Genomic DNA, 26,379 nt, shown 5'->3' with positions numbered 1-26,379 from the left:
CCTAAAAAGAGTGTAAGGAAGTCTGAGTTCTGATTTTTCTAATGAAAACTTCTTTTTTTTTTAAATTAATTTATTTTTTAATTTTTGGCTGTGTTGGGTCTTCATTGCTGTATGCGGGCTTTTCTCTAGTTGTGGCGAGCGGGGGCTACTCTTCGTTGCGGTGCGCAGGCTTCTCATTGCGGTGTCTTCTTTGTTGTGGAGCACGGGCTCTAGGCACGCGGGCTTCAGTAGTTGTGGCACGTGGGCTCAGTAGTTGTGGCTCGCGGGCTCTAGAGCGTGGGCTCAGTAGTTGTGGCGCACAGGCTTAGTTGCTCCGTGGCACGTGGGATCTTCCTGGACCAGGGCTCAAACCCGTGTCCCCTGCATTGGCGGGCGGATTCTTAACCACTGCGCCACCAGGGAAGCCCTGAAAACTTCTCTGATTTCTGAAATATCAAATATCAGGGTACATCTGTTTGCCTACTGGATAATCCAGTGCTGTAAACTCCTTCGATTACTGGTTCCTATCCAAATTTTACTCATCTTTCCAGGCCCAGATCGTTCCTCCCTCTTTGATGAAGCCTCCTGGACTCCCCTTTGACCTTTTAGTCTTCCCTAGATCTCCGTTTTGATTGAACTTTGATAGCACACAAAATTTAGCACTTGGTTATTAGGATTCGATATATTTGCTGTTGTTTAATGTATTGTTGTTACTCCTGTTAATGACAGGGGCCATGTCTTATACTTTTACTGTACCTTTTCATAGAATCCAGCTGAATGCCCAGCATATCAAATTACAGAGCACAAGAGCTTAGCACATAATAGGAACTCCTTACCCTGGCCCCATGCAACTGGGTAACTTACTGAGCCATTCTAGACTTGTCATTTCCTGAAAATGCCATGTCCTTAAATGCCTTTATGTCTTCCACTTTTCTTATACCTATCAAAATCTTAACTTATTCTTACAAATCTAGCTCCAGTCCCACCTCTTCCATTAATCTTTCCTCAAACCCCCCTGTTAGAATTAATTGCTTCTTCCTATGAGCTCCTTGTTCTATAGATTAAAAAAACTTTTCTTTTTGCTGCCTAATATTAGAGTGTTCTAGACTGTAAGCTCTTTGAGAGCAAAAACCAGGTCTTGTTCATTTTCCATTTTAGCACTTAGCACAGTGTCAGGCACACAGAAAATACTCAATAAATATTTGCATATAAGTAAATGAGTGAACTTACAAATTCATTCTCCAATTAATCAAGTAATATCTTGCTAATTTCTTTAGTTTGGCCTTGGCATTTTCATAGATGAAGGCAAGAAATGTCCATAAAACTATTCAATGGATTCTGGATTTGACCAAATTAAATAAATTTTGTGGTTTTGCTTAATATTTTATTGTATCTCAATCTTTAAGTTTCATTGCAGCACTGCTCATAAAGTAAAAAACTGGAATCAATCTAAATGTCCAGCAACAGGAGGCACATGATTTTAAGACTTTCACAGAGAAAGTTTTAAATTATAACCTATAAAGCTTCTATTTGCGCTGTATCTAAAACTATTGCTTCTTTTATGTATTTACTTGACAATCATTTTTACTATAATTCCCTCATCTGGTTGGTAGAGCTTATTTTTAACCATTTAGTAAATTAGTAAAGTTTGTTCCTCAGGTACAGTAAGCAAATACATTTTTAAAAAAGCATTATAAGAAGCAATAAAAATAGGGACTTCCCTGGTGATCCAGTGGTTAAGAATCCACCTTCCAACGCAGGGAACGCAGGTTCGATCCCTGGTCGGGGACTAAGATCCCACATGCAGTGCGGCAACTAAGCCCTTGCGCCACAACTACTGAGCCCGTGTGCTCTGGAGCCCTTGTACCACAACTAGAAAGAAGCCCGTGCGCCACAACAAAAGATCCTGCATGCCACAACTAAGACCTGATGCAGCCAAAAAAAATAATAAAAAAAAATAAATATTAAAAAAAAGCAATAAAAATAATTTCACACATATTATAGTTTATAAATGGACATTAACCTTTATGAATATATATAACCAGTATATTCATGGGTCACAGTGCAGGACAACACAGTAGTAAAGAGCACAGGTCTTAGACTCTGGCTCTGCCACAGTTATTAGCTGTGTAATACTGTGAAAGCCTTTCTGTGCCTCAGTTTCATCATCTATAAAATGAGAATAATAGTATCTCACAGGATTATTTTGAGATTTACATTGATTCATACACATAAAGCACTTAGGACAGTGTCCAGTACACACCAAGTGCTTAATAATGGGTTAGCTGCTAGCATGATCATCATCATGATTATGATTATTATGATTACAGAGCTTTAGATTACAGGGAATAAAATTTGTTCAATCTCGCTTTGCCTAACTGCTGTTGAAAAAAATTTCTCCCCCTCTGTAAGTCTGCTTCGCTTCTAGAACCAATAAACCAATCAGGCTGTGCTCTTTAACAATGGAACAGGCTCCCTCGTGAGGAGTGAGCTGCATTGCGGTTACTCTACCCAGGCTGGAAAGTGATTTGCTACAAGCGTTAACGTCCTGATTTCTGCACTGTAGAGAGGCTGAAAGAGGTCCCTCAAAGGTCCCAATCTAATAAATGACTACATGACTCATTCTGAGGTTCCTTTCAAGCTCCAAAACTCTATGCCTATTTACCAGCTTCTCACATGCAGTGTTAAGCAGCAGACTTGCCAGGAACTTGCCATTAACACTCTGAACTGAGGTGGAAACAAATACTTTCACTGAAAAGCAGAAATCTTTAATTTCCTTCTGTGTTCTGAACAGTGAATTTTGTGTTCTGAAACCAAATTTGTTGATTCAAGTCTCTTAGCAATTCTAGAAAGGAAATTGTGAAATTATCGGTATTTGCTGAGAAAGTACTTACAGTTTGCCAAAAGAGGGAGCATGGGAGCAGAAAGCATGTTTGTCTAAGTCTTTAAAAAAATACTTGTTTGGATTCTGTGCTTTAGTTTTTGACTTCTTTTGCAAGGATGGGATGAGACTAAATGACAGTTACAGACAATATTCTCTTTTTAAGATTGTCTTCAGACAGAAGGGTCAAAGACTGATACACATAACTTTAAACGATCCCTCTCCATCCTCCCTAGACAAAAGTCACCTCGTGCCTGGCTGCCACACATCAAAGAGCTCTAATTAAACTGCTCTCATTAAAAGGAAACGGAGGAGGAGCTCAGGCTAGCAGCTTCTCCTGAGTAGGGAAACAATTACATATTTAATAAAAGTACAACTTTATTTCTCTCCTGGCTGCCATGGATTGTTTAAAAAAGAAGGATTCATTGTATATATAAGCTAGATCTCACCTTTACCACAACAATGGAGAAGTTATTGATATAACCAAGTTTAAGGAAAGTTAATCATCAGGGTGGTGCTAACTTACTCACTCCCTAGGGCTAAACACTCCTTCTTGCCAAGTAAGAGGAATGATATAAGCGCCTAGAACCCTTTGTAGAAACAAGTCTTTGATTCACACTTATTATTAGTCACTAATGTTGGGTGAATGCCTGTGTGAGACAAGGAGGTTTCTATAAGACTAAGACACACATCTCCATGAGAAGTCATTTTTCAATACAAATTTGATTTTTGCCTTTGTAAAGGCAGCTTTAGCAAGTTACCCATTTGTGCATATTTTCAAAATCAATTCAGAAGAATGCTGCAAATTTATATATTTTTAGTTTGAGCAACAGATTCAGTCTCTTCCTTTACTCAAATTACCAAAAAGTTCTTTGTATTACGTTAGCCTAAAAACTTAAGAAACACACTTGGAAAATTCACAGAGCTTAAAATTTTCCCCCCAAATTATATATGATATATAAACTAATTATTTGATAGTTTAATGAAATGGCTTCTTTTATTACTGCTGTCTGCTGCATTAAAGCAAAATGATAGAAAATATTAATCTAAAGAAGAAAGTTAAATGTTCTACAATTTCCTGAGATCTGGTTTAATTTCCATATGCCTTCGAACAATGTTCTAAGACAATTCTGCTACACCTTCTGGACCGGGAAAACACATGATCTTGGATTCAGTTATTAATAGATTTATAACAGAAAAGACATTATCTTATTATAAGATTCTTCTTAAAGGACAACCTTTAAAGTTGGATTATTTCCTTAACTAATACAGGAAGCAAGATAAGCACTGGCCTTTTGAAATTTACAGTTTAAACAGTCAGTCCCATGCAACAGCTGGCAATACTGGGTCCTAGCAGGAGAAGATCTGTGAACGCAGAAGCAGATTTCACAGGCTACATTTTTTTCCTTTATTTGGGCCATCATGTGGAAGCTGGATTATTTTCCAAAACGATTAAGTACTCTCATCAATTAGTCAGCTAGAGTATCAATCCTGAAGGAAAAATGTAATAAATTCTTCTTCTGTAAGTGCCAGCTGTCAAAAACTGTCAGAGTTAGTCAAAGCTTTTTAATGTTCCAATCAAATCGTAAAATGAGTGGAAAGTCACTGTATAAAACCCATTAAGCTGTGTTACTAAATGTCCAATGTTACATAAAAACTATAAATAACTTTGTACTTTTAGGGCTTTTTTTTTTTTTTCAATTTGCTTTTCTTAAAATAATAATGATGTTCGGTTTCAGTTAATAAAGTAATTTTGGAGCTGCCTTAGAGTTTAATCCACATACTCTTTCTGTGTGGAATAAAGAAGGCAAGCAATAATCAAATCAGAATTGTAAGCATTCCTTGGAGTATCTGTTGCTAACAATTTTAAAAATTAAGAGAAGAGCATCAAAGACAGTGAAGGCTGAAAAAACTAATCATTAGGCTTAATAATCTTCCAAATTGACATAACTTTGGGGAATAAAATGCTGTTTCTGGGAAGCGCATCTAGTCTTTTTCAAATATTTGCAAAGGAATTCATACTCTGGTTAAAGGAATATCACTTACTACTGGCTTAAAAATAACAAGGCAGTAGCCAACACTGAACAAATACATTTACCTCAGTGTTCAAAAACTGATTATTGAGTTAATAAGGGTTTGCTTCCACACAGTGAACATAGCCTTTCCTCTTTTAGTACATGGTTGATCTAATAGTTGATCTACGGGCACAAATGAGAATGCTGGTAACGGATATTTGATCAAATAAGTAGCTAAAGTAAGCTGAGGACCAGATTCAAACCACTTAATAACATTGAAATGCTTCTTTTTTTCTTAAGATATGTTAAAAGAACTTTGGGGCTTCCCTGGTGGCGCAGTGGTTGAGGGTCCGCCTGCCGATGTAGGGGACACGGGTTCGTGCCCCGGTCCAGGAAGATCCCACATGCCGCGGAGCGGCTGGGGCTGTGAGCCATGGCCGCTGAGCCTGTGCGTTCGGAGCCTGTGCTCCGCAACGGGAGAGGACACAACAGTGAGAGGCTCGTGTACCGCAAAAAAAAAAAAAAAAAAAGAACTTTGTTTCTATACTTTCCTGGTAAGTTCTTCCATACTCTGATGGATCCCATCTCTTCCAGTAATAGCTCCTAGAATTACGAATAATTTCCATGCTAATAAGATTCTCTGATTACCAAGAAAGACACTTTCTAACAAAAATCAAGAGTAGAACACATGTGGGAACAAATACACCCAAAGCCATTAATCCAGTTTGTATATTTTGCACAGGATAGAAACAACTTTCTTCATTAAAATGTTTTTGTTTTGTTTTCTCCAGGATAGCTAAAAAGAAAGAACCCAAGGTGGACATGCTAACAATTTGAAATTTGAGTTTTCAAATCTAAAAGAAATTTTGAAAAGTAAATTGAAACTGAAATGAAGTAAAGGGTGGCATATGAATTTAGTACCTTTCTTTAAGGAAAAACCAAAGAAATCTTCAAATACCTTGTCCAGATGAAGCAGAGAACTTGAGGCACTTCGACAATTTCTTATATTTAAAATAATAGTCCCCCAAACCTAAATACTATATTAGACTTTTGGTGAAAATAAGTAATAATCCTTAAATTTAACACAGTGCTATAACATAAATACTTACTTAAAAAAGAATAAAAATTTACACTATATAAATTTTAAATAAATAGCCATGATATGTGCACCAAGTTTTATTTGTGTTTAAATGATACAAATAGAACAAATATGTTATTCAAAATAATAAATCTTCTTGAATTTTACATAAGAAAAAGAAACTGAAGTGAAACTGTAGGAATTGCTGAACTTCAGATAAATGTTTCTTCAAAACAAGAGATATTAATTCCTAAAAGATTCCTCTAAAGTTAAAAAAAGATTAAGAAAAACATTAAGCCACTGGGTTAGTATGTTTAAAAAAACCTACATGTTTCTTAATGGACATATGTTTACATTTACAGATAGTAAACTCAGTCTCCTGTCTCATAAAACACAGAAGACATCACTATGTCTAAACTAAGCAAAAAAATAAAGGACTCTTTTCCATATTAAAAAACTTTTAAAACCTAAATCTACCTTAACATTATTTTCCAAGAAAACTTAATAGGGAATGGCTAATCTGAAAGCAAAATGTTGTACAAATCACTTTCAAGAAAGGGAATACACCATGGGATTATGCTTATAGCTAGCAGTATCAGCTAAAACCCCAAACAATGACACATGAACTCAGAGTATCAGCCGGTCCTCTCCTCCCTCCTGAATTACCTGACCAATGGAAGTTTGGCTTTGTTGTTTCAGAAAGCACTGTTTCTTACATTCCATCAATTGTTCAAAATCACGCCACATTTTCACTTGTTTCATATTGGGACCATGACTTTCTCGTACAGCTTTTTGTTTTTCCCGGAGTTTCTATTGTTAAAAAAAAAAAATCAAGAATAATTAAATCTCATATACGGATTTACTTCTATTGTTCTAATCAGAAGAATATGGTATGCTTTGTACATCTGATGAATAATAGCTAAGCCAGGTTCTCCTATGATAGATGAAAACGAAGATGATAAAAGTTAACTAAATTTATGATAGATCTAGGACAACCTGAATTTAAAAAGAACAGAAAAATGTAAAAGAAAGGAAGGGGGGAAAAAAATAAAGGGAATCTGGAAAGTGGAGCAGTAACATGGTATATAAAAATATGCAGATTTTGGAAGTCAGAAGACTTGAGTTCCAACTCTGGCTCTGTCACTAGCTGTAGGGAAGACAATTTCTCTGGACTGTAGTTTTCTCAATTGTTAATTAAGGCTAATAATAGGGGTAATTATAAAAGTATCTGCTTTATAAGATTATTTTTTCCACATGACAATAGATATGGAAAAAATTATAAACTACCATGTGTTATACATGTTATTATTATTAAATACTGTATTCTTTCCTGAATCAGTATGCTCTAAGGGTATGCTCTATACCCAAATAAATCAAATTGTATGTAAATATTCCTCAGGGAGAAGGTCTAGTGATATTCTAAAAAGGCCCAAATCCTTATCAGAGTTGTTTTTGTTACTACTAGCCTATATAGTTCCACCTGCCAAAATTGTTCTACTTACTGACTCTAAAATTATAAATAGGAATAAGAACATTTTTCAATACATTGCAAAACTATACTTTGGTTCTGTATTATGGCAAATTGAGGAGAGTGACAAAGAAAGGGAGGCACAAAGTCAGAGACAATGAGAGGAAAGAAAAGAAGGAAGGAAAGAAGCGAAAAACAGAGATGATAGTACACACATAAGGAAACAGTGTGACAGAAATACATACACTGACACAGTGTGAGAAATCACCAAGAAGGGCAGAAAAACAAGCAAAGACACAGAAACAGATTACACAGGAACATCTCCATCTTTTCCTCTTTTAGTATACGTGGTTGATTTAACAGGTGACCTAAGCACGTAAGTGAAAAGGCTGGTCATTGGTACTTGCCCAAATAAGAGGCTAAACTAAACTGAGGCCAGGTTCAAAACGCTTACTAAAGACTGCCCTCTCCATCTATGGTTAATGAAAAGCAAAGTTAACAGCAAATAGCAACAGGAAACAAAAGAGAATTAAGAAAATATAATTTAAACATAACCAGCAATTTTTTGACACAATGCCTGGCATGCAAATACATCTATTTAAGTCTATGTTACAAATAAAGTATCTTACAACAAATTTTTTTATCCTCATAAACTAAAACAAAAGTAGTAAGTCAGATCAAGAGTACTGAGCATGATTTTAAGATTAAGGTACTACTTAACTGTAACTTTTCTTATATTATTGGAATAATTTCCTTGTCAAAATCCTAACAACCTATAAAAAGTTATTTAAAGAACCAAAGACAGGAGGTGGGGACTGTCTGTATCAGAAATATTATATTACTGTCACTTATTACAGATTTATTTTGTGGATAGTTGCAATGTACAAAAAATACTTGTCACAGATTTCATTGTTCTTAAAAGGAAGAGGTGGTACAGGAGGAGGAAAGTTACAACTTTCAGTACAATATTCCATCTTGGTAAGGCAAATTCTAGTATATGATAGTGTGAATTGTAGCACTATAGCTTGGTCTAATTTCAGAAATGCAGTTGGCATGAGGAGGTCTGTGGATGTCCAGTCTTTGCTGGTTTGGAAGGCATATGCTATTGTCAGTTTCAAAGCCTAGGTATGTTCTGTGTTTGCCTTGAAAATTTAGATCCACTCTAGGAGTGAGAGGATCAAGAAGCTTTGTTTCTTAAATGATACAGCCTGACAATCGGGGCATGAACTAATCAGTGGCTCATTTTGCTGGAACATGCTTGACGTCAGACTGCTGCTACTGCTTTCCCCCCAAATCCTGCAGTAAAACACTACACTGGAAGGGGAAAGAATAACCTTTAATCATATTTAGCAATTAAGTTTGGGTCTTTGAAAGGATTCAAAGTTTGACAAATATTTCTCTACACATAGCATCCATCCAGATACTTTTCAAAACAAATGAAATAGAGGAATATTTTCATATAAAAAATTATATTATTTATGAAATACCTGGATGAAAGTCAATTATTGACAATCATACTAAATCCTAAAGCCCCCAAAATCTCTAGTTAAAACACTGTACAAATGAATGTACAACTTGATTCAAACACATAAGTTCAAATATGAAAATTATTTTTTCCTTTTGAGTATGGCATGTCATTTCATAAATGGAATAAGGTGTACAGAACTCAATTTCTCTGATGAAATGGAAGAATCAGCTTTAATGTTTCTTTTTACTTAGATTAATATGATGGACATCTATTCACAGTTCATACAAAAAGAACAGATGAACACTTTTTATAGATATGGCTGATTCCAGATTGGGGACAGGAAATGTACAGAATGAGACTTTTGTCTGGAACATTTTGTCATTCCAGAAAATAAAAAATCCATCAAAACCTAGTAGGATTGTTTCAAAAGGATTCAGGAGCTGACTTCAAGAGGCTTCCACTGGCCAAACATGGGGCAATTTGGATAGGAATAATAATAAATATTAAATAAATAAAAATAAATAAAAATAAATATAATAATAATAATTGCAATGGATTGAAACATATAAAACATGTTAAATCTGGGAGTTATAAACATACTTTTAAAGAATGATAAAAAATGAACTCATCATTTTGAAAACCAGTAATAAACAAATCAAGCAGTTATTCTGCCTTTCCTATATGACCTGTACTTTAGAGTAACCAGAGTTGGTAAGATGCTCTTAACAGAATTATTCCAGCCAATAAATGAAGAAGGAACAACATAATTAGAATATGACTGTTCTGCAACCTCTAATGAATTAATGGACTGAGGAAGTGATTTTCATTGGCTGCCTACATTACAAAAAGAGAGCTTCCCAAATATTGAATCGTATTTAATCAAGTCTCTAAACCCAACTGCCAATTCACAGGACATACTGGGGACAGAAGAACATGCTAACTGACACTACAGGGAGGCCATCAACAAAGCTCAGAATGCTGGAAAATGACAAATGATCAGGTTTTTTTTTCTTCCAACAAATAAATTGTAAAGAAAAAAGATGGACTAGTAACCTAGAGAAAAAGGGACTTAAGAAATATATCAAATAATAGCAATGTATGAACTCTTATTAGGATCCTGATCTGAACAAATAAACCATTAAGAAATTATGAGACAATTGGTGAAGTTTGAACACTGACTGGGTATTGGGTATTATGCAATTATTGTTAAATTATTTTTGGCATGATAATAGTATTGCAGTTACGTTAAAAAAAAGAGTCTTTATGATACATACTGAAATATGACCAGATAAAACAATTAAATCTCTGAGATTTGCCTAAAAATGGGCAAATCTGGGAGTGGGACTATAGATAAAACAAGACTGGTCACAAATTTAATTACTGAAGTTGAGTGATGGTTACATGTGAGTTCTTTACATTATTTCCTCAATTTTTTATTTAGGCTTGAAATTTTCCATAATAAAAACTTTTATTTTTTTAGTTCTTTTTAAAGTTTTTCTCAAAAAGACTTTTAAAAAGTCTACTTAGCAATTACTTCATTGCTTTCTACACTATTTGTTTTTCTGAAGTTCATCGTTAGAATATTACTTACAGGTTTATGGGAGCTAATTCAGCTTTTATGTAAAAGCAGATATATGTAAATATGTTTTTAATAATGACTCAAATGAAAGTAAGAATGAATAATTTTACTATCACCAATTTATTGAGTCAGACCAATAGCTAAACTGTACAATGCATTAAGACTGAAACAAAGCCATATTTTTCATTTGTACTATTAGGATGGACAAGCCTATATATGTATATAAAATCATTTCCAGGCTGCAGCCTCAAGAATATTTGAACGTTGAAATTAGACACCCATATATAATCAGTATTTTAAATGAAAAACTGCAGCCAACAATTTCTAACTCTGATGCTACAAACTTGACACTCCTATTAGAAAAACTAATAAGGAACTTCAATTTTCAATAGTGAAACTAAGTAAAGAACAGATAAAATGGCGTATAGTGAAGCATGGTTAGCATTCACTATGCAACATGGATTTAAAATCATTGAAGATTAGAATCAATTAGAAAAATCAATTAGTCATTTAAGTCCTGATGTTCAAGGCCCCACCACCTCTTCTACTAGGAGTGGCTCAGAGAACTGAGAAAACAAGACTCAATCACATGCTCCTATTTTTAGTAGCCCTCATATAAGACTGGCAGGTAGGGAGTGAGTATCTTAAGTAAAGTTTTTCGGTTATTTGTATTAATTGAATCAATGTTTGTAAAGGACTTAAACTAGCCCCTGGCTCATTTGCGTTTATTAAATAAAATAAATAAGTTTACACTTATAAGTATAATCCCAGTATTCCCAGATACCTGGGAATAAACTGAAACTTGTAGTTCATTAAACGTGGCATTTTGTTTGTTACGCCTGAACTCTTTGTTATTTAAAACTGGATTTCCCCCCTCCTCCCAAATTCATGTGCCTTCACTTTTATAAAACTAAATTCCTAAAGAAGAGTCTTCATCTTTGAAAGGGAGTAAGAAAGTTCCAATTTCCTCTATAACCTTAAAAAATGACAATGGCATAAACATGTACTGAAAGCCTGAATAGACACATTAAAAAAAACAACATTCTTGGGACTTCCCTGGTGGTGCAGTGGTTAAGAACCCCCCCTGCCAATGCAGGGGACACAAGTTTGATCCCTGGTCCAGGGAGATCCCACATGCCACGGAGCAACTAAGCCCGTGCACCACAACTACTGAGCCTGTGCTCTAGAACCCACATACCACAACTACTGAGCCCACGTGCTGCAACTACTGAAGCCTGTGTGCCTACAGCCCGTGCTCCGCAACAAGAGAAGCCATAGCAATGAGAAGCCCGTGTCCCTGCTCGCTGCAACTAGAGAAAGCCTGCGTGCAGCAACGAAGACCCAACGCAGCCAAAAAAAAAATGCATTCTTACCTTTCCAAGATTTTCCTGTTCAGCAATATTTTTGGTATACTGTTCCCTGGGGAGTAAACATAATGATTTAGTTTACATTTACTTCAATCGATTTGATCATACAACTAAATTATAAATTAACATATCTATCTAAATATATTAGACAATACAGTTTATAGAGTACTAGAGTCAGAATGAAACCCATTATCAAACACTCCCTTTTCCAATCTTTAGTCAGTTCATCTAATAAACAGTAATATAAGGAAAAAACCAAGGCAAAATATCATGTAAGAAGTTAAGTACCATTTCCAGTTAATCTACACTTAAATCAATGGTAATCCATTTGCTTAAATTACACTTTTTTTTTAAAGAGGTTTGCAGAAGAGAGAAAGGATACACATTTTTAAAAAACATTAAATAGCATCTAACCCAGCAATCCAACTTCTAGGAAGTCATCCTACAGAAAAACTCTCATAAGTTAATAAAGATGAAAGCAAAGACTATTACTTCACCATTGCTTATAGTAGTGAAAATCTGCAACCAACTAAATGTTGATAGACGGGGAAATGTTTAAATAAATTATGGTACAACCGTTCAAAGGAATAATACAGAGTTGTAAAAAAAGAATGAGGTAGATCTATAAATACTAAAGTGGAAAAAATTCTAGATAAATTATTAAGAAAAAAACTGTATATGTAGCTTAATTTTATTTATGTATACACACATATACAGACATATTAGCAAAAGCATGGGAAAAGAATATGGGATAATATACAACAAAATATTAACAGTAGACATTTATGAGGTATGGCAGTGTGGACAACATTCAATTTTTGTGTGCTATACTTGATAATGGTTACTTTTTGTTTTTATAAGTATTTCTTTTGTAAGCTAAAAAAGTTACAAATTTTTAATGTAAAAATAGAAATACAAATAACGTATTGTATTTTTAAACAAAGGTATAATTATATTTTAATATTATATAAGACAAAAAATGAGATTTGAAGTGTTAAGGACAAAGATTGAAGGATGAGGACACAGGAACCAAGGACAAAGGAACCAGTGACAAGAAGATAAGAGACTTTAGACCTCAAATTTGTATGGAAAAAGACTATATTTCTGTGTAAAGCTACACAGTAGTACTTAACAAGAAATTAAACAACACAAAATTAGGAATCTAAGAAATCATAAACCACAAACTCTAGCAGCTTAAGTGAAGAAAGATTTGCATTTATGTCAAAAGGGAGGTAAACATGATTAGAACAGAGAGAATGGCAATCAAAAGTACCTGAAGCCCTTACAGAGCTGAAGTGAAGGTAGAATTTGTGCACAGGAATAAGAATGGAAGGGAATAGACACAATCTTGATGAACCTTCATTTTGCCCTTAAAATTTATGAGACACTAAGTCAAAATTGTTTACCTTTCTAGCTCTTCAATGAAAAAAAGCTGGGAGGAACTAAATGACATATCCCTCAAGAAGAATGTATGGTTATTATTAAGAGAGCTTTAAATAATTCATTTATTACCCTAGGCCCAAGGAATGTCCAAACTGTTTTAGAATTTCCATTTATATTTTATCAAGAAATCGACAGGCACATGCTCTTTCCCCATAACAGTAATATGTAATTTTAATTTATTCAATGAATTTATTCAAGAAATAATTACAGAGCACCTGTTATGTACCAAGCATGCCCTGGGATTTCAAAAAGAAAACAGGACAGACAGGGTCCTTGCCCTCTAGGAATTCATACTATATCATTTCTAAAATACTGCTGCATACATTATATTTAACTTGAACCTCTGTGGTATATATTATTCTCCTTATTTTATAGATGAGGAATGATTTGTCCAAGGTCACAAAACTAGGAACTGGAAAAATCAGGTTAGAAACAATTTTATGGTCTCTCTCTAGTACTTTGATATATAATATGCTGCCTCTTTAAGTAAAATTAAAATTTGCAGATGATCTTTCAAAACCAAGCTAATTTCTTACACCTTTGGCCTTACCAGGAAGTACCATAAAAGTAGAAAATGAAATAACATTAAAAATATTGTGTCTACCATAGTTATAATATTTTAAACATGTATCAGTGAGTTTAGAGTATAATTAACTCCATTTTATTCTTAACATTCTTATCATGTACTACTCTAGTCAGGGCACAGTATTTTTCTATTGGAAAACTGAGGAATGGTAAAGGTTTACAATGATTTTTAAAATGATGAAGAGGAATATCTAGCTAGAAAACTGATAAGAAAACCAATAGTTCAGGAGCTATATTTCCTTTTTTACTATTTATATTGATCACTTTGGAAGAAAAGAAACAATTTCTAAAACTTATTTTTCAAGAACAAAATTAACTTCTCACATTTGTGAAATATTAGCATTGACTATACAGATTTAATGAGCAAAGTTTACATTCAATGAAAGAATTTGTATAAGTACATTCAGTATGTTTTTTTAATGTAGACTTATTATTTTTAAAAAATATTTATTTATTTATTTGGCTGTGTCGGGTCTTAGTTGCGGCATTTGGGATCTTTCGTTGCAGTGCGCGGACTCTCTAGTTGTGGCGCGCAGGCTCCAGAGCGCGCGGGCTTCAGTACATGCAGCACACGGGCTCTCTAGTTGTGGCACGTGGGCTCTGGAGTACGCAGGCTCAGTCATTGCAGCATGTGGGCTTAGTTGCTCTGCGGCATGTGGAATCTTAGTTCCCTGACTAGGGATCGAACCTGTGTCCCCCTGCATTGCAGGGGGATTCTTAACCACTGGACCACCAGGGAAGTGCCTGTATGTTTAATATGTTAGACTATTAAAAAATAATATCCTATTTATAGGATATTTTTGGTCTGGCCTGCATTACATAAAAAAAATTTAGACTTTGCAAAACATTCTATTTCTTAAATTCCTTTTTGTAATATTAATGTATATGCCACTAGAAATCTCAACTGCAGTCTAGAATAAGTGTGAATCCTACACTTCATTTGAGTTCTTACCGAATGGTAAAAGCAAAACATTTGAATTACGATTAGGGGCAAAGAAAGCTTATCTTGTTCATTACTGCATTTTATCAAAGCTAGCAATTCAACTATAAACGTATTTTTTAAGACAGCATTTGATTTATTACAATATGCTGCAAGCTAGGATTACAAAAAGAAAAAATCACCATATAAGGACTAGTAGTATTTATACACCCTTCTTTGCTTTAAAGGCTGACACACCGCAGTCACACAGTTTCTAGCTGAAATGCAGTCACTCACACTGCACAATGAGCAGGCCAACAACCAGAGTCCAGGCCATGTAGGACTTGAAAAATAGACCAACCTTAGTGCTTTTAAAAAAGCAATTATGAAATTATACGTATTCCTGAGGAGGGGGTAATGGGGATTAACTGCTTAATGGTTGTAAGAGTTTCTGTTTCGGGTGATGAAAAAGTTTTGGTAATATATAGTGGTTATGGTTGCATAATATTTTTAATGTAATCAATGCAACACTTTTAATTATACACTTAAAAATGGCAAATTTTATGTTATTTACCTTTTGCCACAATAAAAAAGTAAGCAAGCAAGCAAGAAAAATTATATGTATTCTTACTTAGTCAGCAGGGCTGGACTATCCAGAAGATGTTTAACAAGATTTAATCCTAGATAATATCTTACTATATGCTTATTTAAGTACTCTGACTTTGTATAATTCCATCTTACTTATAAAACTTCTATAGATTAAAACATTAAGTAACTCAATATAAAAACAACAAAATTACTTGCCTAATTGCCTTTCTTTTTTCTTGTTGATCAGAAGAGACATATGCCTTCATTTCATCAGTAGCACGACAAAGTTGTACTTCTAGGTTCTAAGTGGAAAGACTAAGCTTTAGGTTAAGTCCTTGATACAGAAAAATCTCAGAAAAGTTTTTGATCCACTTTCTTTGTCTTACCTTAATCATACAATTTGTATAATGGTATCTACTTTCGTCTTGAAGACATTCTTCACGGAGTCCTCTGACTTCCTAATGTATATAATTTTAAATGGGCAACATTATTGAAAGAATAATCAGATACAGAAAGGATGACTATATTTACAACAAAAGACATACCATCAGAGTATTTCCTCTTCTGCAACCGAAACTTTATTATAATAGACTAGGTTGCAATCTTTTCTAGAGACCACTCATATCGCTCTACAACCTATAAGTTTAGTTATTTATTAAGTACCTACTGTGTGCCCAGCTCTGTGCTAGGTGCTGGGACAGAGGAGTGAACAAGACAGGTCCCTGCTCTCATTCAAGTAGAGGAAACAGACATAAACAAGGAAACATGTAATGAAGGTAGTTTCAGATGGGAAAAAGTGCCATGAAGAAAATTCTGCAGTGGAATGTGATAGGGTGACTGAGTGGGCAATATTAGGTGATCAGAAAAGACCTCTAGGAGGATGTGACATTTAGGGTGAGACCTAAAAGGTGAAAAGGAGAGATCAAGGCAAATAGTTGGTGGTAGAGTATCCCAGAGAGAGAAGAATACATGCAAAATCCCCAAGGTGAAAACAAGCTTGGCCTGTTTGAAGTACACGAAGGCGGCCAGTGTGGCTGGGGCCCTGTGGGCGAGGAGTAGAGCACGTGGATATGAAAGTTCATGGAAGCAGGTAGGGCCTTATAGACCACAGTTCTGAAGTTAGATTTTAAGTGCAACAGGAAGCCAGTGGAGGGTAGCCTAACTGCTGTATACGTTTCTTTGGCTGCTCTATGGAGAATAAACCTTAGGAAGGCAAGCGTGGAAGGGGAGAGTAGGTGGGAGGTTACAGTGCGAGTCTAGGGGGCCTGGACTCTGGCGGTAGGGGTGTAGATGGAGAATTTAGTATGTACACATCAAGTCTGAAGAAATAAAAATCTCTGCAGCTTAGGAGACAGACTCGGGATGAGGGTAAAGATTTGGGAATCTTTTGACATTGGTAGTGAAAATACGCATATACAGGCAGTTTCTGCTAAGTTGTTAAAATAAAAACTGTCTTCTTACCTGTTCTAATTTGGACCGATTACTTTCAAGGCCTGCTGCACAGCTATCATACTGGGATTTCTTTTCATCACACTCCTGGGTTAATTCCTAGTATGAAAAGGGTAATTAATTGAATAAGTAAAAAACAAAGGCCTAACATGTGGCTCTGAAACAATACATGCCCTTGTCAGTCTTGTAACTTAACTCTAAGCTTCTTGGCATACTTACGAGTTATTTATACAACAATCAGACATTTGAGAATTATGACAGATGAAGGTGCTGATAAAAACAATAGCTGCCATGTATTAAGCTGTGTGCCAGGCTCTCTGTTAGAAGCTGGGAATAAAACAGCGAGCAAAACAGCCAAAAATCCTTCCCCTCAAGTAATGCTCAGACAAGTAAACAGGCTGAGTGCTATGATGGATGAATGCAAGGTGTTACAGGAGCACGTGGGACGCTCACTGGACCTAACCCAGGCTTGGGGATCAGTGCGGACAACCTGCTGGAGAAATTGATATCTAAGCTGAGGTACGAAGGATTAGTAAGCATAGTTAGAAGGGACAAGAGGAGGAGAATGTTCATAAAAAAAGGAACACTATGTATGAAGTCTTGGACTTGGAACTAGAGAGAAGAAGGACAATTTAGGACATATAAGTAGTTTATTATACTGGAGCATGTCTGGGAAATGTGAGAAGAGGCTGAAGACTTTGGCAGAGGCCTGATCAGAACTTTGTAAACCATGTTAAGGGTGTTTGAGCTTTACCTTTAACAATAACTAAGTCTCAAAACAACCTCTTGAGGTAGGTATTAATATCCCCACATCGTGCAAGGACAAGTATCTTGTAAAAGATTGTACTGCTGGAAAGACGTGTTAGAATTTGAATTCAGGCTATTTGAGTAGTTTCACACTTTCTTCTAACATAATATTTTGAAACTGATAATTTGAAAATCTTCTTCTACCGACACCTGGAAATGCTAAAAGTATCAACAAATGCTTGATAAGGCAGGGCAAACATCCTTTCAGATCCAGAGCTAACTGAACTCTCAAGGAAGTAAAAGGAATTACCAGGACTAGAAACAAAGGATGACAGCCTATGGCTACACTTGGTGAAGGAGTTGGGAGCCAATCTTGATAACAGAATGATTATTATCTCCAGGCAGGGCAAAAGACCTGGAAACCTGTGAATAAAGGGTTAACACCAGGCCTGGATTGATTCAGGCCAGACAGGGAATGGTTTCACACAGCACAGTTTCCTTGGGAACTGGAGAGTTAACATAAATGGGTAATATTGTGTGGTGCTTCTGCTGTGTGGGACTGCATCTGGTTTGGGGTGACTAGCACAGTATAAAAGACTGGTGGGAAAAAGGAGCCATGGCTTTTGTGAATCAAAGTAACCTACAGACATCTAAGGCTCTCATGGTTGACATGAGAAGGGGCAACAGAGGCTGTGTACTTGGGTAGCTGCTGGGCCTGTCAGTGAGATGAAGATACTATAGTATATGAAAGTCTTTTTTTGTTTGTGAGTTTTATGGCCAAACTGATCAGTAAATGCAGTTATGCTACTTCAGAGGAGGATGGAAAAAAGGAGTCTGTCCTCAGGCAGGTTTGGGATTTGGATTTACCCTACCTACGTGGTCTAAGAACTCCCAAGCTGAGACATTAACTCAAATTAGCTCCAAGCTTGTGATAGTCCTAAAACACCTGGCAGAACAACAGCAAAACCACTCTGGAGGGACACACCCTCCATCTTAGCTGCCAGGACTCAAGAGACAAAACCCTACTAAAGATAAACTCACAATCCAAAAGTATAAATATATAAGGAACAATCAATCCATTATGAGTGAGAATCAGAAGATATAAAACACACAGCAGGACTATACCTCCAGGAACTTCGAATACTAGAAGAAAGTCTATTAAATAAGTATGCTTAAAATAATTAAAGTTATAAAGGAGGAACTGAAAATAAAAGACTAAAAAAGGCACAGTGAGTAAAAATAGACAAAAACGAAAAAAAAAGTCACTGAAATTAAAAACTAAGTAGGTGACATAAACATAAGATTGGCTCAGGAGATGAAAGAATGAACTAAAAAACAGAGCTGAAGAAATTATCCAAAATTCATCACAGAGAGAGACAAAGAGATGAAAATATGAAAATGAGGTTAAACAACAGGGAACAGAATAAATACGTCTAACATATATCTAACAGGAGTTGCTGAAGAACAGACTAGAAAGACCAGGGGAGAGAATATTTGAAGATATCATGTAGAATTTTTCCAGAATTAATGGGAGACAAAAAAGCACATATTCCAGCAGAGCAGATAAAACTAAATCTATACTTAGATCATGGCAGTGAAACTGGACAACACCAAAGACAAAAATATTAAAACCGTCTACAGATTTAAGGCAATCCCTATCAAAATACCAATGTTACTTTCACACAACTAGAACAAATAATTTAAAAACTTGTATGGAAACACAAAAGACCCTGAATAGCCAAAACAATCTTCAGAAAGTAGAATAGAGCTGGAGGTATCATACTCCCTGACTTCAGACTATACTACAAAACTATGGTAATCAAAATAGTATGGTACTGGCAACAAAAACAGACACATAGATCAATGGAACAGAATAGAGAGCCCAGAAATAAACCCACACACTTATGACCAACTAATCTATGACAAAGGAGACAAGAATATACAATTGAGAAAAGACAGTCTCTGCAATAAGTGGTGATGGGAAAACTGGACAGCTAAGTGTAAAGGAATGAAATTGGAACATTTCCTCACACCATGTACAAAAATAAACTCAAAATGGAAAAGGGAACCCTCTTGCACTGTTGGCGGGAATGTAAATTGATACAGCCACTATGGAGAACAGTATGGAGGTTCCTTAAAAAACTAAAAATAGAACTACCATATGACCCAGCAATCCCACTACTGGGCATATACCCTGAGAAAACCATAATTCAAAAGCAGTCATGTACCACAATGTTCATTGCAGCACTATTTACAATAGCCAGGACATGGAAGCAACTTAAGTGTCCATCAACAGATGAATGGATAAAGAAGATGTGGCACATATATATAATGGAATACTACTCGGTCATAAAAAGAAATGAAATTTAGTCATTTGTAATGAGGTGGATGGACCTAGAGTCTGTCATACAGAGTGAAGTAAGTCAGAAAGAGAAAAACAAATACCATATGCTAACACATATATATAGAATCTGAAAAAAAAAACAAAAACGTTGTGAAGAACCTAGGGGCAGGACAGGAATAAAGATGCAGATGTAGGGAATGGACTTGAGGACATGGGGAGGGGGAAGGGTAAGCTGGGACGAAGTGAGAGAGTGGCATGGACATATATACACTACCAAATGTAAAATAGATAGCTAGTGGGAAGCAGCCACATAGCACAGGGAGATCAGCTCGGTGCTTTGTGACCACCTAGAGGGGTGGGATAGGGAGGGTGGGAGGGAGGAGAAATGGGGATATACATATATGTATAGCTGATTTACTTTGTTACACAGCAGAAATTAACACACCGTTGTAAAGTAATTTTACTCCAATAAAGATGTTAAAACAAAAAAAAACTAATAAGAAAAATAAACTCAAAATGGATTAAAAACCTAAATGTAAAAAACCATAAAACTCCCAGAAGAAAACATAGGCAGAACACTCTTTGACCTAAATCACAGCCATATTTTTTGGGTCTGTCTCCTAAAACAAAGGAAACAAAAGCAAAAATAAACCAATGGGACCTAATTAAACTTAAAAGCTTTTGCATAGCAGAGGAAACCATGGACAAAATGGAAGATAACCTACTGAATGGGAGAAAACATTTACAAATGGTATCATTAATAAGAGGTTAATATCCAAAATATATAAACAGCTCATATAACTCAAAAAAAAAAAAAACCAGTTAAAAAATGGGCAGAAGACCTGAAAAGACATTTTTCCAAAGAAAATATACAGATGGCCAACAGGAACATGAAAACATGCTCAATATCATTAATCATCAGCGAAATACAAATCAAACCCACAATGAGATATCACCTCACACCTGTCAGAATGGCTATTATCAAAAAAGACCACAAATAACAAATATTGGTAAGGATGTGGAGAAAAGGGAACCTTTGTACATTTTTGATGAGAATGTAAATTGGCGCAGCCACTGTGGAAAACAGTATGGAGGTTCCTCAAAAAACTAAAAATAGAACTACCACGTGATCCAGCAATTCCACTCCTGAGTATATAACCAAGGAAAATGAAAACATTAATTTGAAAAGATATATGCATCCCAATGTTCATAGCAGCATTATTTACAATAGCCAAGACATGGAAGCAACCTAAGTGTCAATCAAGAGACAAATGGAAAAAGAAGACGTGGTATATATATATATATATATATATATATATATATATATATATATATATATATATATACACACATACACACACACACACACACAATAGAACACTACTCATCCATTAAAAAGAATGAAATTTTGCCATTTACAACAACGTGGATGAACTTGGAGGGTACTATGCTTAGTGAAATAAGTCAGAAAGAGAAAGACAAATACTGTACAATATTACTTTTCTGTGGAATCTAAATAATAAAACAAACTAGTGACTATAACAAAAATTAAAACTATATATAGGGAAGACATTATCTAAAAAGAAATGAGAATTAAACCGATAGCAGATCCCTCAACACAACAAGAGAAAGCAGAAAGCAATGAAAATAATTTTTTTTTCTGACCAAGTCACTATTTAAGAAGAAAAACAAAGATGGTTTACTTTTGGCAATGATTCTTTACTAAGAGAACTACTAAAAGAAAAAAAAATAAAGCAAGGAAATTTCATTTTAGGAAGAAGGAAACTGAATCCAGAAGTAAGGAATAAAGTACATGAAGCAATGGTGAGAACTGCTAAATATGTGGGTAAATCTAAACAGGAAATGACTGTACGAAGTAGTAATTATAACAGTAATGACCACCATGACAACCACTTTTAGAGATGAAGAAATAAAATGGAAATAAAATACCACAGGATAACAACACATGTGTAAGGCAGGAGAGGGTGTTAAATTATTCTGAGGTTCCTGTATTGTTCAGGAGATTAACAATTGTTCAGCTGATTAACTTTAGGCAGGAAAAATATGTTAAAAATTTAAGAGTAAACAATATCAGAATAGAAGAAGATAGAAAGGGAAATAAAGGGAAAAAAGAATATAAAGAAAACAGGATTGGTGCAACGGAGGGCAGAAAGAGGAAAAGAAACATAGAAAAGCACAGTACATAGGATGTACAAAATAGAAATAAATTCCAATGTATCAATAATAAGAGTAAATGGGACTAAACTCACCAATTAAAAGACAGATTCTCACACTGTAAAGCAACTATACTCCAATAAAAATTTTCTTAAAAAAAGATTCTCAAACTGGATGTAAGAAACTATATCCACACAAAATCCAACTATATGCTATTTATGAGACTTACATAGGACAAAAATAAGGACGTAGAAAGCTGAAAGTGAACAAATAAAAAGACATGCCAAGCAACACTAATCCTAAGAAAGCTGCCACACTTACGTTAACAGCAGACAAAATAAGGCTCCTAGACAAAAAGCACTGCAAGGAATAAAGAGTCATAAAATAATGATAAAATGAATAATTTTAAGTGTTTTTTTTAAAAACCAGGAATCTTTAAATTGTGGTAAAATACACATAAAATTTACCATTTTAACCATTTTTAAGGCTACAGTTCAGCTGTATTAAAAACATTCACGTTATTGTGCAACCAATCTCCAGAACTCTTTTCACCTTGCAAAACTGAAACTCTATACTCATTACACCACAAGTCCCCATTCACCAGGAAGTTTTGAACAACACATTTAAGAAGCTTGATCTGACAAACACATGGAGAACCCAGCACTCAACAACTGGAAAATACATTCTTTTCCGGATCAGGTCACTAAAAAAATTATGTTGGCCTCAGCTCTCTCCATGGCCACACTTAACTCTCAAAGACTGTGGAGCTACACTTTAAAAATCCTCAAGGAAAGAAAGCATGATGTAAGGGCTTTTATGCTCAATCAAGCAGTTGTTGAAATATTTAAGGCAACAAATTCTAGATTTGCAAGAACTCATCAGGTAATATTGCTCTACTAAGCTTTGAGGACTCTACTAGAAAACAAATGAGAGACAATAAAAAGTAGGAAAATGGGCAGTGAGAGGATTGTTAATGAGCACTGAATCTGACAAGTACAGGTATAATACTAAAGACAAAAGTGGGAACTAGGGTAATAGAACAGAACATAAATGTTATATGCCCTGACAGTGTAGACACGATACCATAAAACCTGCAGGGAGGGGAAGGGGAAAAGAAGGTGGAAGGTAGAATGAATAAGCCAGCTTCCTCAATTTTTAATTGCTGGGGATGGATGGGGGAATGTCAAAAGATATAATTTAAACCTGATGAATCAAGTCATAGTATAAGCATATTACAAGTATAAAGGCAAACAGTAAGAAAGACAATACAAATGACCAAAATTAGGTGCTAAAGCAAAGGGAAGGAGAAGTTAGAGGAAAAATACCAATTTCATCACTACTCATAGTGGGGATTAATACATACTATCAACAGAAATGGATGATTAATGGTGGCATTACAGATATAACCATTAGAGCAAAACCAGAGCCAGAAAATATGGGAGAGAGACACAGACACAGAGAATGAACAGAGGAATTTATTTTTATAGGATATAAAGTCAGAAGCAAAACATAAAATGCACAAAGACCAAATATGTCTACATATCAATAAATATGAATTGGCTAAACTTATTTATTAAAATAAGTTTCAGATTATGTCACAACACAAAACACAGTTCAAGATCTATTCAGAGACACACCTAAAACAAGGTAAATTTTTAAAAGCTGAAAGCAAAAGATGGGCAAAAGTATAGCAGGCAAATGCAAACAAGAGGAAGCAAACATTAGTATCACTCAGAGTTGACTTCTGGCACCCCACCAAAAAAAAAGCTTTTGTTGTTTTTAGAGAGTAAGAACAAAGGTGTGGAGATCAAACTTCAGGTAGCCAATAAATAATTATCCATTCATGAATTTTCAGAAAATTTCTGGAAAATATATAAGGAACTGTTATCAGTTATTATTTCTGGGGAGTATGCTAGGGGTGGAGTGTAGAGAGAGAAATAATTTCTATTCTTTCCCTTAACCAATTCCTTACAGTTTGAATTCTGGCCAAGAGCATGGTTTTACTTCTATAAGAAAAAGCAATCAACAAGAAATATTTCAGTGAAATCAATAATTACCACATTGTATATATACTCTAAAACAAGTATTTTAGCTTTTTCCCATATATTAGCAATTATATGTATTATGTCATTTAATTACATATAAATTTATAATTTATGGAACGGCATCTAAAAAAATAAACATGAAGATTTTCAAGATGCTATCTAACTCTAGATAATTATAAAAGATTTAGATAAATATAAGTTGTGATTTTCAAAGTCTTGAGATTTTCAAACAGTTATGAATATTCAAATTTATAACAAAATGCAAATAAAAAGAATGGAAATGTACTAACACTTCACTATAAAATTTCCTAAATATTTGAGAGTTGTCCATGAAAGCAAGAAGTATAAAGTATTTTTAAGAACTCCTGCACTTTAACAATAGGATAATACATCTGTGTAGTTTTGAGTGTTAAATATACTTACACAAGTTAAAAATAAACACTATTCAAAGCAGAGAACAATTATGAATTTCAGTTAATATTTGGCAACAGCTTAAAGTCAATGAAGCAGCTTGTTTTTTCAGTATACTTTTTATTACAAAAGTTTTCTGGGTAAAAATAGAACTATAGGGACTTCCCTGGTGGTGCAGTGGTTAGGAATCTGCCTGCCAATGCAGGGGACATGGGTTCGATCCGTGGTCCAGGAAGATGCCACGTGCCACGGAGCAACTAAGCCCGTGCACCACAACTACCGAGCCTGCGCTCTAGAGCCCGCAAGTCACAACTACTGAGCCCACGCTCCACAACTACTGAAGCCTGCGCGCCTAGATCCTGTGCTCCCCAACAAGAGAAGCCACTGCAATGAAAAGCCCACGCACCGCAATGAAGAGTAGCCCCGGCTCGGCGCAACTAGAGAAAGCCCGTGCACAGCAACGAAGACCCAATGCAGCGAAAAAAAAAAGAACTATACATGGATGTGGGAGATTAACACATGGAGCTAAGCAAAATGGGCATCAAGGACTCACCAACTGCACTGAATTCAAACATTGAAAAAAACTAAAAAGTTAATGAAAATGTGGGCAAGTTCTATACTCTTAGATTTTTTAAATTATGGTAAAATATACATAAAATAAAAATTATTACTTAAACCATTTTTAAGTGTGCAGTTCAGTGGCATTAAGTACCTTCACACTGCTGTGCAACCATCACCACCATCCATCTCCAGAACTCTTTTCATCTTCTAAAACTGAAACTCGGTACCCATTACTTTTCAACATGGCAGAAGACAGAGATGAAAATGCTTAGAGGACCTAGGCGCCCCTTGACTTGATGAATGTGTTAAGAACTGGAGAGTTGTATTATTTGAGAATAGTAGTGAGACAGCTATATTTCTTCGTAATGGAAGAGGCAGGAAGTACTTGACATACAGAGAAACCTAGTTAAATTGTATAAAAATGAACTGCAGGTTCTGGTTACATTATTATAATAAATGACTTTTTTCTAATTTATTTATTTATTTTTTATTTATTTTTGGCTGCGTTGGGTCTTCGTTGCTGCACGCGGTCTTTCTCTAGTTGCAGCGAGCAGGGGCTACTCTGTTGCGGTGCGCAGGCTTCTCATTGCTGTGGCTTCTTTTGTTGTGGAGCACGGGCTCTAGGTGTGTGGGCTTCAGTAGTTGTGGCACGTGGGCTCAGTAGTTGTGGCTCACAGGCTCTAGAGCACTGGCTCAGTAGTTGTGGTGCACGGGCTTAGTTGCTCTGTGGCATGTGGGAATCTCCCCGGACCAGGGCTCGAACCCCTGTCCCCTGCATTGGCAGGCAGATTCCTAACCACTGCACCACGAGGGAAGTCCCTATAATAAATGACTTTGCAGAATTAAAGATCTGGTATATGATTTTACTTAGAAAACAATTTAGTTGAAAAGCAATAGTATTCCTTCCTTTAAAACCATTTTTTAATAGTTATAATGATAAATACCTTTTTTAAAAGTCCTTATGTATTAGTCATTGCTGTTGCAAAGTACCTTATATGTGTTATTTAATTTTACAACCACCCTATTAAGAAGGGAGTAGTTTACAGGTGAGGAAACTGAAGTTTATAGAGATGAAGTCATCTACCCAAGGTTATCTAGGGTCTGCCTGATTCTCTAGCCCATGTTCTTAAATCATTCTATCCATATTGTCTCCCTGTAATTAGCACAATTGGTACCCTTTGCTTTTCACCTGCTGACATTTAGGATAAAGCTTATCCTAAATCTATGTGACATATGTACTAAATGGCCCAAGACTGACAGATGGCACACTTTAGTTT

The 26,379-nt window shown here is 35.4% G+C and overlaps 1 protein-coding gene across 6 annotated transcripts in view; it reads right to left on the bottom strand.

The window, feature by feature from the left end:
* Positions 1-6,048: 6,048 nt before the first annotated feature.
* The window catches only part of IFT81 (intraflagellar transport 81), a 103,907-nt gene continuing 83,576 nt past the window's right edge, over positions 6,049-26,379 (bottom strand). For all 6 annotated transcript variants that reach the window (XM_060029357.1, XM_060029356.1, XM_060029354.1 and 3 more), the window contains 5 exons: positions 16,832-16,918; positions 15,757-15,828; positions 15,587-15,672; positions 11,842-11,887; positions 6,049-6,763 (listed from right to left, as the gene is read on the bottom strand). In XM_060029357.1, the coding sequence (XP_059885340.1) occupies positions 6,581-6,763; positions 11,842-11,887; positions 15,587-15,672; positions 15,757-15,828; positions 16,832-16,918 (474 nt within the window). In that variant the 3' untranslated portion in view covers positions 6,049-6,580. The remainder of the gene's footprint in view (positions 6,764-11,841; positions 11,888-15,586; positions 15,673-15,756; positions 15,829-16,831; positions 16,919-26,379) is intronic.

The sequence above is a fragment of the Delphinus delphis genome, chromosome 13 (assembly GCF_949987515.2).
Source record: "Delphinus delphis chromosome 13, mDelDel1.2, whole genome shotgun sequence".
In the NCBI taxonomy this organism is placed as follows: domain Eukaryota; kingdom Metazoa; phylum Chordata; class Mammalia; order Artiodactyla; family Delphinidae; genus Delphinus; species Delphinus delphis.
The sequence above is the reverse complement of the archived record's forward strand: the minus strand, read 5'-3'. Positions and strand labels throughout refer to the sequence as shown.